The sequence below is a fragment of the Polypterus senegalus genome, chromosome 11 (assembly GCF_016835505.1).
Source record: "Polypterus senegalus isolate Bchr_013 chromosome 11, ASM1683550v1, whole genome shotgun sequence".
Lineage (NCBI taxonomy): Eukaryota > Metazoa > Chordata > Cladistia > Polypteriformes > Polypteridae > Polypterus > Polypterus senegalus.
Genome location: NC_053164.1, coordinates 152,313,992 through 152,327,850, shown reverse-complemented (window position 1 = coordinate 152,327,850; position 13,859 = coordinate 152,313,992). Strand labels below are relative to the sequence as shown.

The 13,859-nt window shown below is 40.9% G+C and overlaps 1 protein-coding gene across 13 annotated transcripts in view; it reads left to right on the top strand.

Moving 5' to 3' along the window:
* Positions 1-13,859, top strand: part of dnm1l (dynamin 1-like) — a 200,844-nt gene that overhangs the window by 86,478 nt on the left and 100,507 nt on the right. For all 13 annotated transcript variants that reach the window (XM_039769937.1, XM_039769930.1, XM_039769935.1 and 10 more), the window contains one exon: positions 6,352-6,514. In XM_039769937.1, the coding sequence (XP_039625871.1) occupies positions 6,352-6,514 (163 nt within the window). The remainder of the gene's footprint in view (positions 1-6,351; positions 6,515-13,859) is intronic.

Here is a 13,859-nt window from a genome sequence, read left to right as displayed (position 1 = left end):
AGACTGGTACTCGTTCCAGGTTCAATGAATGAATAAATACCGTATTTTTCAGACCATAAGATGCACTTTTTTTTCTTCAAAAGTGGGAGGAAAATGAGAGTACATCTTCTAGTCCGAATGCTGTGCAGCAGCGCTGTCGCCCGCTGCTGCTTTCACTTACTGTCGCTTACGGTACTTACAATTTACAGTTCAGGTGCTGGAGGTGATGTCAGCCCTCCTCGCCCCTCATAGCCACAGCCGCTCAATCAGCAACGCCATACGGACGGGCGCCGAGGGAACACCCGCCCACCACTCTTGGACACACTAAACCAATCAGGTGCTGGAGGTGATGTCAGCCCTCCTCGCTCCTCATAGCCACAGCCACTTAATCAGCAATGCCATATGGACAGGCACCGCGGCAATGCCCGCCCACCACTCTCAGACACACCACACACCCTGTGTCTGATGACCTCGATGACGGCGTGAAGGGGGGATGGGGAAGGACTTAATGTACCAGTACCTTGGAAAATAAAATTATTAAAACCATAACAGCCTGTGACAGTCATCTCCCTTTCTCCCTCCGCCCGCTTCTTACTCTGCTGGTACTAATGTGCTGCTCCATGTCCAGCTTGTTGTAGCTGTGTTCGTGGGAGCACTGCAAGTCCCTCCTCCTGGAGTCTCAATGGTCAGTCAGTCATTCAGGTCACATGATCAGCACAACTCACGCCTCCCCTTTGTGTGTGTGTGTGTGTGTGTGTGTGTGTGTGAGACACTGATTGACTGACTGACAGGATCAGATCATCAAGGACAGGTCCAGAAGTGTCCTAGGTACCGTACTTCTACAACTAAATGTGTTTAAACAAAAAACAAATGTACAGTGGTATATTAACAAAAATAAAAATAAAATGAGCCCTGCCTAGGTGCTTTTTTATAGGGCACTAACCAGCAGCACTTACAAAACAAAATACAGTGGAACCTCAGTTTGCGAGTATAATTTGTACTGGAAATGTGCTCGCAGTCCAAAGCACTTGTATATTAAAGTGAATTTTCCCATAAGAAATAATGGAAACTCAGACGGTTCTTTCCACAACCCAAAACTATTCATATAAAAATGATTAATCTATACTAATAAAAGGCAAAGCCCTCACTCACTGACTGACTGACTCACTCACTCACTGACTCACTCATCACTAATTCTCCAACTTCCCGTGTAGGTAGAAGGCTGACCCCATCTTCACGAAATTTGGTAGACGGCTTCCCTGCGCTAACTGAAACCGATGTACGTACTTATTTCGGTGGTATGACGCCACTGTCGGCCACCATATTGAACTTTCCAACGTCACTAAATCTCCAACTTCCCGTGTAGGTAGAAGGCTGAAATTTGGCAGGCTCATTCCTTACAACTTACTCAGAAAAGTTAAGCAGGTTTCATTTCGAAATTCTACACGTAACGGTCGACAAAGTCCGCCATGTTGAACTTTCTTATTTATGGCCCCATCTTCACGAAATTTGGTAGGTGACTTCCCTGTGCTAACTGAAACCAATGTACGTACTTATTTCGGTGGTATGGCGCCACTGTCGCCCGCCATATTGAACTTTCCAATGGTCTTTGTTACTTATGGGCCTATCTTCAAGAAATTTGGTATGCGGGTTCCCAACGCTAACTGAATCCTACTTACGTACATATATACGTCCATAGCCTGCAGCTCGGTCGCTATGTGAGGCGCCGTTGGGTCCCCCATCCCAATGTCTCCCACGTTGTTGGCTGCCTGCCTATATAAGGCCATCTGTCACTCCGGACTCTTCATTCCCTTCCTTGCTTTGCCACGGGATTCACGTCTCCCTGCTGATAACTGCAGCCTATTTATTTAATCCACGGCTTCTCCGCTGTTTTATTGTTCGTTTATTACGATTATAGTTATTGTGTAGGTATTTTAGACTTACTTTACATTGTTCAGGTATCCATTTCCTTTTTCGTTCCTTAACAAATAATTATTGGTATATTTTCCCTCAGTTTAAAAAGGTTTAATTTTCTTCTTAATAAAAATTTTAAGGCAGTACTTCGCCACTGCGAAGCGCGGGTATTTTGCTAGTCTATACTAATAAAAGGCAAAGCCCTCACTGACTCACTCATTACTAATTCTCCAACTTCCCATGTAGGTAGAAGGCTGAAATTTGGCAGGCTAATTCCTTACAGCTTACTTAGAAACGTTAAGCAGGTTTCATTTCGAAATTCTACGCGTAACGGTCATAACTGAATCCTACTTGCGTACATATATACGGCCATAGCCTGCAGCTCGGTCACCGTGGGAGGCATGGTAGTTGGCTGCCTGCCTAAATTGCGTCCCCCATACCCATGCCTCCCACGTAATTGAGTGCCTGTCCATATAAAGCCGTCCGTCAGTAGCAATCCAATAGACACGCTGCTGCTAAATATTCACAGGCAAATCAGAAAGTTAATACCGGGAATTCCTGTTAAACATCTTGGATTCACGAGTAGCGATTTGGGTGGTGAGATGTCTATCGAGGTGATCACTAATATTTATGTCATTAAAATGTATTATTATCAGGCATGGTTTAGGCACCTATGTCATCAGAAAGGCATCAGAAAAAGGTACCTCAAGGCTGTGAATGTAAGAGTAAAGTTCCCCTGCAAAGTCTCGCCATCATTTCATTTTTTACAATTTGTGAAAATAAGACATGGTGTCAGAATAGAGGACAGTCATGGATTTTGTTGGCTTTCCCTCGCCACGAAATGACTGGGATTCTCTTAACCTTCCGGGAGAATAGAAAAAGTTCCGACAGCACGTGGAGCTGATGTTTTCTGGCCCTCTAAAAGGCAAAGACGAGAGTGAGAAATGCAGCTAGCTGCTCCTATGGACTGGGGATAAAGGAAGAGACTTTTTTTAACACACTGACTCTCACCCAGGAGGAAGCCAAGGTACTGAAAACTTATTATGACCGTTTTGAGGCATTTGTCATGCCTAAGACGAATACAATATTCGCGAGATACATGTTTAATGAGAAGACACAGGGTATTAACAAGACTTTTGATCACTTTGTAACGGAGTTAAAATTGCTAGTGAAGGACTGTGCTTATGCAAATGAAGATGAGATGGCCAGGGATAGAATAGTGTTTGGCACAAACTCAGCGAAAGTGCGACAGAAACTTTTAAGTACCGGGTCTGAGCTAACATTAAATAAAGCTGTGGACATGGCAAGATCGCACGAGATAGCACAAGCACAGCTGAGAACCTTCGATGCATGTACTCCGAACGGCTCACGTCAACTGACTGAATGCAGTACGCAGACAACAAGCAAGACCTCCAAAGAGCGCTGAACAAAAAACGCATTACACAATTGAGAAGGCAGCAAAAGAATATGAAGCGAGTGACGCATACAAGCATATTCATAAGTGCAGCTACTGCAGAAACAAAGCACACAGTGGAAAAAGTCAATGTCCAGCTAAAGGAAGACAGTGTAAAAAATGGGGTAAATTGAACCACTTTGCTAAAGTTTGCAGGACTGGAAAAGGTAAACCCGTGCATGCAGTGTGTGATGTCTCAGATAAAGAGGAAGACGAGCTGTTTATTGATGCAGTAAGAAAGGAACAATATAAATGCAAGGAACATTATAAATGCACAGGGCACAGTACTACTTGGCCACGACCCTGCCTGACTGCTGTGTATGTGTATAGGAGAGTGGCAGATCCCGCTACAATAAATAACCGCGCTGTTGCTGTTTCAAGCTGAATAAAGCTGGTGCTGCTAAAGTATTGAGACTCAGCTTCGTGTTTTGGGGTGCAAAACGGGGACTCGCACGTCACAACACACACACGCACACGCACACACAATGCTGTAGTAAACAGTATACGTGCGTATGGATGTTGACTATATGAGTGAGGCACGCCGACTCCAGACGGAAAATAGGAGACGATTGCACACAATCCCGCAGCGAGAGAGAGAGAGTAAAGAACCATCAGCTTAGTTGTGATCACATGACGCTCAGCAGACAAAGAGTATACATACTACTTGTATTGCAACACCTCGCTCGTTTATCAGGTCAAAATTTATTAAAAATTTTAGCTCATCTTGCAAAACACTTGTTAACCAAGTTACTCGCAAACCGAGGTTCCACTGTAAAGGCATGATCAGCATCTATGCGCTGCATAGATACTGATCACGCTAATCACCCATCCGTGGAGCCGCTGTCTGCCCTGTCACCTGCTCCATTCGGCAGAGCACGGGTTCGTCCAGTCGGCGTCTTGATTGGCTGTCCGGGACTATGTGATGCCGCATAGTGCCCTGACAGGCAGGCAAGGAGCCCATCATGGTAGGAGAGACGCACATAGTCCCTCCTGCTATGCAAAGCCCTGCCTGTCAGGCTGGTTGGTGCCCTTTAATAGTAGTACCGCTTGGCAATACATGGATTAAGACTTACGGAAACCCATGTGCATCGCCAAGTGGTATGAGTCAAATTATTGATGTGTACAGTAATATGTCTCTCATAACAACTGACAGTTCTTTCATTATTGTATTTTCCTCAGAAAAACACCAATTCCCTAACGGTACAAAATGTCAAAGGCGAAAAGATTAGCATATAAAATTCCGTTTAAACTGGAGGTAGTAAATTATGCAAAAGAACATGGAAACAGAGCAGCGGAAAGACATTTTGGGCCACCTCCAACTGAAAAAATGATGAGAGTGGAGGAAACAGGAGGATCAGCTGCAAAAACTTGATAAAACTACCGGTAAGCACACTTTTCGTGGGCATGCTGCAAAACGGCCATAGTTACAAATGGACATGAAGAATAAATCACACGTCACCGGAATATGGGCTTCTCGGTTTCTACAAAAATGATCATCTATGAAGCCAAACGCATGGGTGTAGAGAAAGGCATTAAGGAATTTACTGGCTCACCATCATGATGCTACAGATTTATGAGGACAAGCGGCCTTGCTATGTGCACCAAAACTAGAATTGCACAAAAAATGCCACAAGAATATGAATCGGAGATTTTGTCTTTTCATAAATTTGTAATTAATGCTAGGAAAAAAAAAAGATTTTCCAATGGACCAGACTGGGAATATGGATGAAGTCCCGCTAACCTTTGATGTGCCATCTAATAAGACGGTTGACCTCAAAAGGTGCCAAAACAAAACGTTAAAACCTCAGGACATGAGAAAACACATTACACTGCTGTGTTGTCCTGCAGTGCTGACGGCACCAAATTGCCACCGATGCTAATTTTCAAAAGGAAAACCATTTCAAAAGATGTTATTCCACGAGGAGCTGTTGTGCATGTTCATGAAAAAGGATGAATGGACGAAAATGGAATGAAAGTATGGATTGAAAAAGTGTGGTTCAAACGTCCTGGAGGGCTTCTGAAAAAATCTGCTTTATTAGTGCTTGACCAGTTCAGAGCACATATTAGCGAAACAACAAAAAACAGATTTAAAGATGTGTTTCAATCAACAAACCATTTAAAGTCTTTATGAGAGAAGAGTGGAAGAAATGGATGGTTGCTGGGAATCATGATCTGACTCCTACTGGACGAATGAGGAGGCCCACTATCACTTTTCGTCACTATCAAAGGACGAAATCAGTGCACGATCATTCAAAAATGTGGCATTAGCAATGTCTTAGACGGAACTGAAGATAATATCATATATGAAGATAGTGAAGAAAGTGATATAAGTGATTGTGAGCAACTGAGCTTCATAAATTCTGACACTAGCGATGAGTTTTTGGGGTTTCCAGAAAACTAGAAAAGTGCTTTCCTCATTTGTTAATGGAAGTGATGATGGTTCTTAACACCACTGTTGAGTTTACACTGTTAAATTTTACCGCATTTTGCTATATTTTAATAAATATTTTAGTATGCTGGTACTATTTGGCTCAGAATATTTTTTTCTTGTTTTCCTGCTCTAAAAACTGGGTGTGTCTTATGGTAATGTCATTATTTGAAATGTTATTTTTTGACTGATGATTCAGGTTTGACTGCGGTAAATGACCTGTTTAGCAATTTGACAGCTCATGCAGCAATGTTTCCAACTAACATGTATTCTTCTAATTTGTACAGTGTATTAGGACATTGCTGCATGGTGATTTTGCATTTTAAATAAAGTTGATTGATTAAGAAAGAAATTTCTTTCCCTCACTCACTCCCAGTCTCTTTCTCATAATTCTGATTTTTGCATTCCCTGTACAGTTTTCTTCAGAAATTGTAGATGGCTAAGCTATAATAACTTTATTTAGTCGTTCTAAATAATTATTTCATATTTGTTCCGTAATTTTGAATCTTATATGTCTGTTTAACACGTGAATGAACTAATTGATCCAAACATAATTTCTTGTTAAATGTTTTACAAGGTTCCAGTGGGAGACCAGCCAAAAGATATTGAAGTCCAGATCAGAGATCTAATCTTGCGATACATCAGTAACCCTAACTGCATCATTCTTGCTGTAACAGCTGCGAACACCGACATGGCAACATCAGAGTCCCTGAAAGTTGCCAGAGAGGTTGACCCTGATGGTACGTACTTAAGAGAAAATATTTCAACACCATATGGCAAGTAGCTGCTTTACTAGGCTTTTCCATGACATTAGAGAGTATATAAAAATAACTTGTTTGGGAATCGATGAGTAATTTTAATTATCTCTCTATTATAAAAAAAAAAATCCTGGAAAGGAAAAGCACGGTGACGAGATGTGATCTTCTCGGAAGACACTTAAGACCTGCCATATGCAAACAATATCAAATAAGAGCACGGCCAGCAAAACACTCAGTCGTAGCACACACAGATCCTGTGCTCTCAGCACATATAAGGCATATAAGGACAATATGTTCTAGATGAAACGTCAACGACTAAGCAAAGAAGAAAGAGCAGCGCAGAGAAAAGAGATCCAAAAGCGTTGGAAAGAATAAAAGGTAGATAACAGATTATGAAAGCAGTGGAATTCGAAAGGTTCAAACAAACTATGGCGCGATACACATGCAGAGGTAAAGAATATAAAAACAGTAAAATTAGAAAGTATTGTAGCGTTCCAGCCAGGTTGAAGCCTTTTTTGTTTTAAGTGAATGTTAGGTCTGACTGAGGGAGGGCGGAGTACAGCACAGAAGACTGATAGCGGGGTATTGATTGATGCGTAGAGGGGTGGCGAGACCCGGGGGATGAGGGATTGGAGAGGGTGCTAGAAAGTTGTGTTTGGGGTTACAAAGTTGGCGATTGTCACAAAAGTTTTACTTGAACACTTTATTACGTCAGTCGCTACAGTATCAAAAAAAATATAGTAAAGATTGCATTAGCGCAAACAAAAGGAAATTAATCATCAGGACCAGGTGTAATTGAAAAAATAGCAGGACAAAGTGAGGTCAGAAATAAAAGGCAAAGAGCAGAAAACAAAGTCTTTTCGCCTTCGCATCATTCAATGCACAAAACGTAGATTTACACAATAATGGACCATACGCTATGAGAATCTGTGGTCTCGCAACAGTTAAAGCAATGACAAGTTCAATTTCAAAGAAAACACAATTCGGTCAGGTGTATATTTATGATCACGGAGAAGTGATGCAAATTTTAACAGGTGACAAGAAAGGCAATGTTTATATTCTGCGAATAACATTAGACACCAAAGGAGATCTTGATCTGCCATTTGTATTAAAATGTTTACAGTTTCCCGTGAGAATAGCTTTTGCTATGACAATTAACAAATCACAGGGACAAACATTATGAAATGTCGGATTATTTATTAGAAAAACAGAAACAATATTCACTCACAGGCAGTTATACGTTGCGTTATCACAATGTGTCTCCAAAACCGGAATCAAAATTCAATGCAATATTGAAGAAAAGGTAATTCCAAATATTGTTTTTAATGAAGCTTTAAAGTAAAAGTGCAAATAATGAAATTGAAACAATTACAGTAATCCCTCCTCGATCGCGGGGGTTGCATTCCAGACCCCCCCGCGATAGGTGAAAATCCGCGAAGTAGAAACCATATGTTTCTATGGTTATTTTTATATATTTTAAGCCCTTATAAACTCTCCCACACTGTTTATAAATATTCCCCACAGAGTTATACAGAATAATCCCTTTGTATTCTCTTAGATATTAGGTAAGATTCATTGAAATTATGTATATAAACACACTGTTTATATACAGTAAAACCTAAATATTATTTTAAAGATATTGAGTGTCTCCGATATCACGTTACAGCCATTACGATAGACATGCCACCAGCAACAAATACGTAAAATGCAACTAAAATAGTATACAGTAAATGTGTGTACAGTGACACTAAACGTACGTACATGTACTAAGTACTGTAAGTAGAAAATTAATTATGGTTACTCACCAACAATGGCACGATGACTTGTCCGATAACAATGAGTTTTATTTTACTGCACAACAAAGGAGAGCGTTACAGCCCTTAAAGGAGCCACTTCAGGCGATTGTGTAGCACTGCCGTTGTTCTTCTTCTGGCAGTCTTCAATCCAAATCCCTAAAGCAGATTCCATCCAGACTACTGCCTTATTACATCCACTTACATCTCGTTTTGCACCCTGGTTAAAAGGACACTGCGGCCGTAGATCTTATATTCCTTTCCTACTTTTTAAATAAAAAGAATCGTAGCCTTCAACAAATCCAAAACGTTTACCTTTTCGGCAATCGTTAACATCTTCCATTTGTGCTTGGGCACGGCCCCTGAAGCAGTAGCAATCGTTTTGGAGCCTTAATGAAGGGCTTGACTATGCACAAAGATAAGCACAAAAGAGCACAACTCTTTACACAGCGAAACACGTTGATGTTGAATGAGCGAGACGAGACTTCCTGGTTAACACTGCATTCAGCAAGCAGGATCTTAACTGCGTGCTCTGATTGGTTAGCTTCTCAGTCAGGAGAACTTAACTGCGTGCTCTGATTGGTTAGCTTCTCAGTCATCCGCCAATAGCGTCCCTTGTATGAAATCAACTGGGCAAACCAACTGAGGAAGCATGTACAGGAAGTAAAAAGACACATTGTCCGCAAAACCCGCGAAGCAGCGAAAAATCCGCTTAATATATTTAGTTATGCTTTCATATAAAATCCGCGATAGATCGAAACCGCGAAAGTCAAAGCGCGATATAGCGAGGAATTACTGTATAAAAAAAAACAAAAAAAACTTATAAAATTGCATATCCGATTACCCGCGGGAGACACTTTAACTTGCTCCCAGCTCTTAAAACAATGACAAGTGACAAGCATAACATGCAGCTCGCAGCAGATGATCTGACTACTTCTTCTTGCGTGCGTTCAGCCACCCTGACCCCCCTTCTTCACAATGCGAGCAGCAGAGACACGAAGTGACAAAAAGGACAGTGGCTATAAAGGGTTTAAAAAAGTAGACGGGCAGTGCAACAGCAGCAGCCCCCCTCACAACGTGAGCAGCATTATATGTCCTGCGAGAAAGAAATTTAACCACGCCTGGGGCCAGAAATAAAGGTCAAGTATTGTTTTTACAACGTCATGCGAGACAAGGCAGTGAGCCATCATTTAAAACAAGTCCACGGACATTTAACCTAGCAGTTGTTGGATTGCTTTTGGCAGACACGCATCATGTGCCCCCAGCTCTTAAAGCAACGACATGCGACAAGCAGAAGAGGCAACTCGCCAGCAGCAGAAAGAGAGCAGATGATCCGACAGCATCTCCTTAGCGTGCGTTCAGCCCCCCCCCCCTTTCACAACGCAATGTTATACATCCCGCGAGAAAGAGATGTAACCATGCCCGGGGCCAGAAATAAAGGACAAGTATTGTTTTTACAAAAGTTTTTAAAGTAAAAATGAAAATAATGCATATGTAACAATTCCCATGAAAATAACAATCTCTTTAAATTGTATATCTGGTAAACCAAACACGGGGGTGGGCGAGCGAAGCCCCCTAGTTATATTAAATATGAGCTTACACCTTGCTAGCATTGCACTAAATATTGTATAACATTTGGTTATATGTTAGTGTGTGTGTGTGTTTTTTTTTCTTACTAAAGAATTTAGTAGTGAGAACACCTTAAACAGGTAATACAAGAGATCAGAGTGGGCCTGTAAGTATTAAACAGGTGCTGTAGTTTATTAAACTTATTAGTTAATTAGTATTTAATTCTGAAAGGGCTTAACAGTCACCGAAACAAATTTAAATTGTGAGGCCTGTACAATGCAAGTCCTGTGTAATGTTGGACTTTTTGGTAGCTGGTTTCGATGAAGTGTGCTTCCAGGATTTTTATATCATCATGAGAATGTCAGCTGATCCAATATTTCAAGTTCAGGGTTGCTAAACTTGGGGAGGAATTGGCTTGCCTCAGTTGTGTTGGAGATTTGGCATACTTTGCCCAGATGTTGTTTAGGGGAAGATAGTGTACCCCAAAGTTGCGCAAGAGCAGACTCGAGATCAGTAATGTCAAAATCTTTTTTGTCATGGTCAGATGTAAGTGCAAGTCAAGTGATGTACATTGTCCAGGGTCATTAACCCCGGAGTTGGAGGTTTGCAGTCATTAAGGGCAGGCTGTCAGTTCTGCAATCCAAATTGAAAGAGTTAGGTGCCAGCCTGAGAAGCAGAACTGACATGGCAGTTTTCTCTGAAGTTCTTCATGTGCCGTGCTCCAGTCTAGGTAAGATTCTGGAACAGACAGGACCTGTTCCGCAGTGACAGGTTACATTTAAACAAGTGGTTCAGATGTATTTAGGAGGTGTATGAGTAGGTTAGATGAGGACTGGACAAGGAGATTAGGATAGGCCAGGTTTAGAAGTGCTTGAAATGATTAACATAATGCAATATCAGATTCACACAGATGCATAAAGTTTTAGCAGTGCTACTTAAAATATTCTACATCTCCCAGAGGCCCCTGCAGTATAACATGATGATTTGAGCAGGCAGGCCCTTTAAAAAGAAACCTAAAAGATGCTGGGGGTATCTCAATCATCCATCTGTTTGTTAATATGCCTCATACACATTACAACTTGAACACTTTAGATTACAGTTTCGGTCTGGTTGTATGTGCTGTCCTCTGCCTGCCTGTCCGTGTGAGTTCATACTATGTCTTCGTCTGAGGGAACACTCCCAATCACTTCAAACATCACACTGCTTCAGGAACCTGGTAGGATAAAACTTTACATTGCTTTCAGAAAGCTGTTCACAGGGTATTTCAATCACACATCCTTCAACTGTCCCTGCTATACTGAACAGGTTTGGACATTGTTTTTAATGTTTATTGTTTGCTGTTGTTGTAATGTGTTATCACCGTCAGTGAGCTAGGAAGGGCCTTTGCTTATATGTCTTTGGTTATGTTGTGTGTTCTTTTTTCATTATTTGAGTAATACATTTCATTGTTAATTATCTATTCACTCTTCCACTGTGTCTCCCTGTGTGACTGCCGAGTCTAGGCTGGGTGTGTTCCTGGTGTTCCCACAATAAACTAAATAAATCACAGTCTTTGGACTGTGTGAATCTTAGCACCTCCACAGCCATTGCAAGGTGCCATATTAGATTAAGTAATACATTAAAGATTGTATAAAAAATAAAACAACTGAGTTGGAGTTGCATGTAGAGGAGCATAGTTATGAAATTATACCAATAACAGAAACCTGGATAAATAAAAAAGATGGGGATGAGTATAAAGAGGTTAATGTTTATGTGAAACAGAATTTAAACTCAAGTCCTCTTCAGTTGGACGATGAGCCCCATCTTAGTGATACTTCTTCTTGAAAGCATTATGGAAAGATGCCTTATTTTAAGGAGTGTATTATAGACCACTCAATGCAGATGGTAATTTCAATGCACATCTTTTTAAAATGACAAGTTTACAGGTGGATATTATAGTTGTGGGGGGCTTCAACTACCTGATTTTTAACGGGGATAACCTTGCAAATAGCTGAACACAAGTATGTTAAAGGACTAACGCAGGGGGAAGCCTCTACAGATTGAGTATTTTATAATAATCCAGATAGAATTGAGGGTGTAGAGGTGATTGAACCACCAGGGTCAAGTTACCATAATATAATACAATTCTCAGTATTTTGGAGAGTGTCAAGTTTAACTTTGCTAGGGCAAATTTTAAGCAGATGTGGCAGAGTCTAAGGAGGATGCACCTGGCTAAGCTTTTAAGTGTTTTAAGTCATGGAATAGGTTTAAATATGTTTTATATACAATGCAGGGCAGGTAAATACTATATTTGGAATAAGTAGGAAATTTAGAAGAAGAAGAAGAAGCTGAAAAAGGTAAAAGCAGCTATATAAGGTTTGTAAGATTAATAACTCCAATATGAATCACAGGGCATATGAGAACGTGAGGGTAACCATTAAAAAGGACATTAGGGAGGCTAAAAAAGCAATCGGTAAAGAATACAATAGACCCCCAAAATTCGCGGGGGTTACGTTCCAAAAGCACCTGTGAATTGTGAAAAACGCAAATTTTGGATGTGGTTTGAAAATGCCTATTTTTATAGTTTAACCCCTAAATATGTCCCCAAAACACTAATTTAATTTCAAACTCAGCTTAATACATTACCTAAAAATAAAGAATGTAAAGGTAAATCTGTATGCTGTACTGCTATATCTCCCGCAGTGCTAGAATGTAAAATACTGATGTTACCGCTATATGTACTGTAATTCATGCAAGTGTGTTTTCATTGCGAGAAGCCTTAGAAGGTGCAGGGTGTTTCAGCAGCATCTTGGGGCTTTTAACTATTAAACTGCCACATACTTGGGGTTAATGCATCGCTGGACACCAAATATTTTTTTGCAACACTTTTTAAATAAATATCACATTTCACAAAGAAAAAGTTACATTTTAATGAACACATTTTTTTTTCATGCAAAGAGCATCAAAATTACTGCAACGCTGATCGTTTTACACACTACCAATGAACTGTAAAAACTATTTAAATACTACTGGAATAATATGTACAAGGTGCAACTGACACCATGGATGTAATTCAGTAAATCACTGAGTCAACTGCGCCTGAACTGGCTGCACGCAAGCACACAGAGGTAAGGGCTAATGCTTGCAGGCCAATCTAGTGCAGCGGCTCAATCCCAGGGACAGTGAGGTTGCAATGCTGCAGGGTGTCACTCTTGGGTCACAGAATTGCACAGAAACACAGCAGATTGTAGAGACAGGAACTTTATTCAAACACTGCAAACAAACATGACTCTTTCAGAAGTAAAATGAGCTCAGTATGCAGTTAGTTCTCGATTATAGAATAGATAAACATCATAGGGGAGAACAACGGGAGCGGGACCCCCAACAGGAGCAGAGGATGTCTGGTTGAGGAGGGAGAAACAAAGCAATCAGCCAAAAAGGACAGGTGCTGTTCAGGCGTTTAAGTAAGCGTAGCGCGAGAAACATATCACGTGACAGAGCAGCCGCAAGTAAGCCCAGCAAGTAAGGGAGCAATGTGAAGATAGTCTATCAGTGTTTTTTAAGAGAGGTTTTTTGAGAAGCGTCTGTATTTTCTTGGGATATGTTCTGCCACCCTGCTCACAGGAAGCTGGCAGTGGTCATGAGCTGGCTGCTCAACGAATGTACGGCACTAACTGATCAGCTCCTACGTGCTTGCAAATGGCACTGGGAAACAACTATAACCGGTTGTGGCGGTTTAAGGGTTAAGAGGAACAAAAAAAAAACACAAGAACACTCAGCAGCAAAGAGAAATGAATATTGCTGTAGCAGTCCGTTGTCGCTAAGATTCACACGGTCGAGAAGACAGCAATTTGTTTATTTTTATGGTGGAGATTCCAGGGACACCTCCAGCCTTGGCCTGACCCGCACGCACTCACAAAAAGAGACAAAAACAAAGCAAACTGGTAATCAAACAGTAAATAAAGAATGTAATGAAAACAAATAAA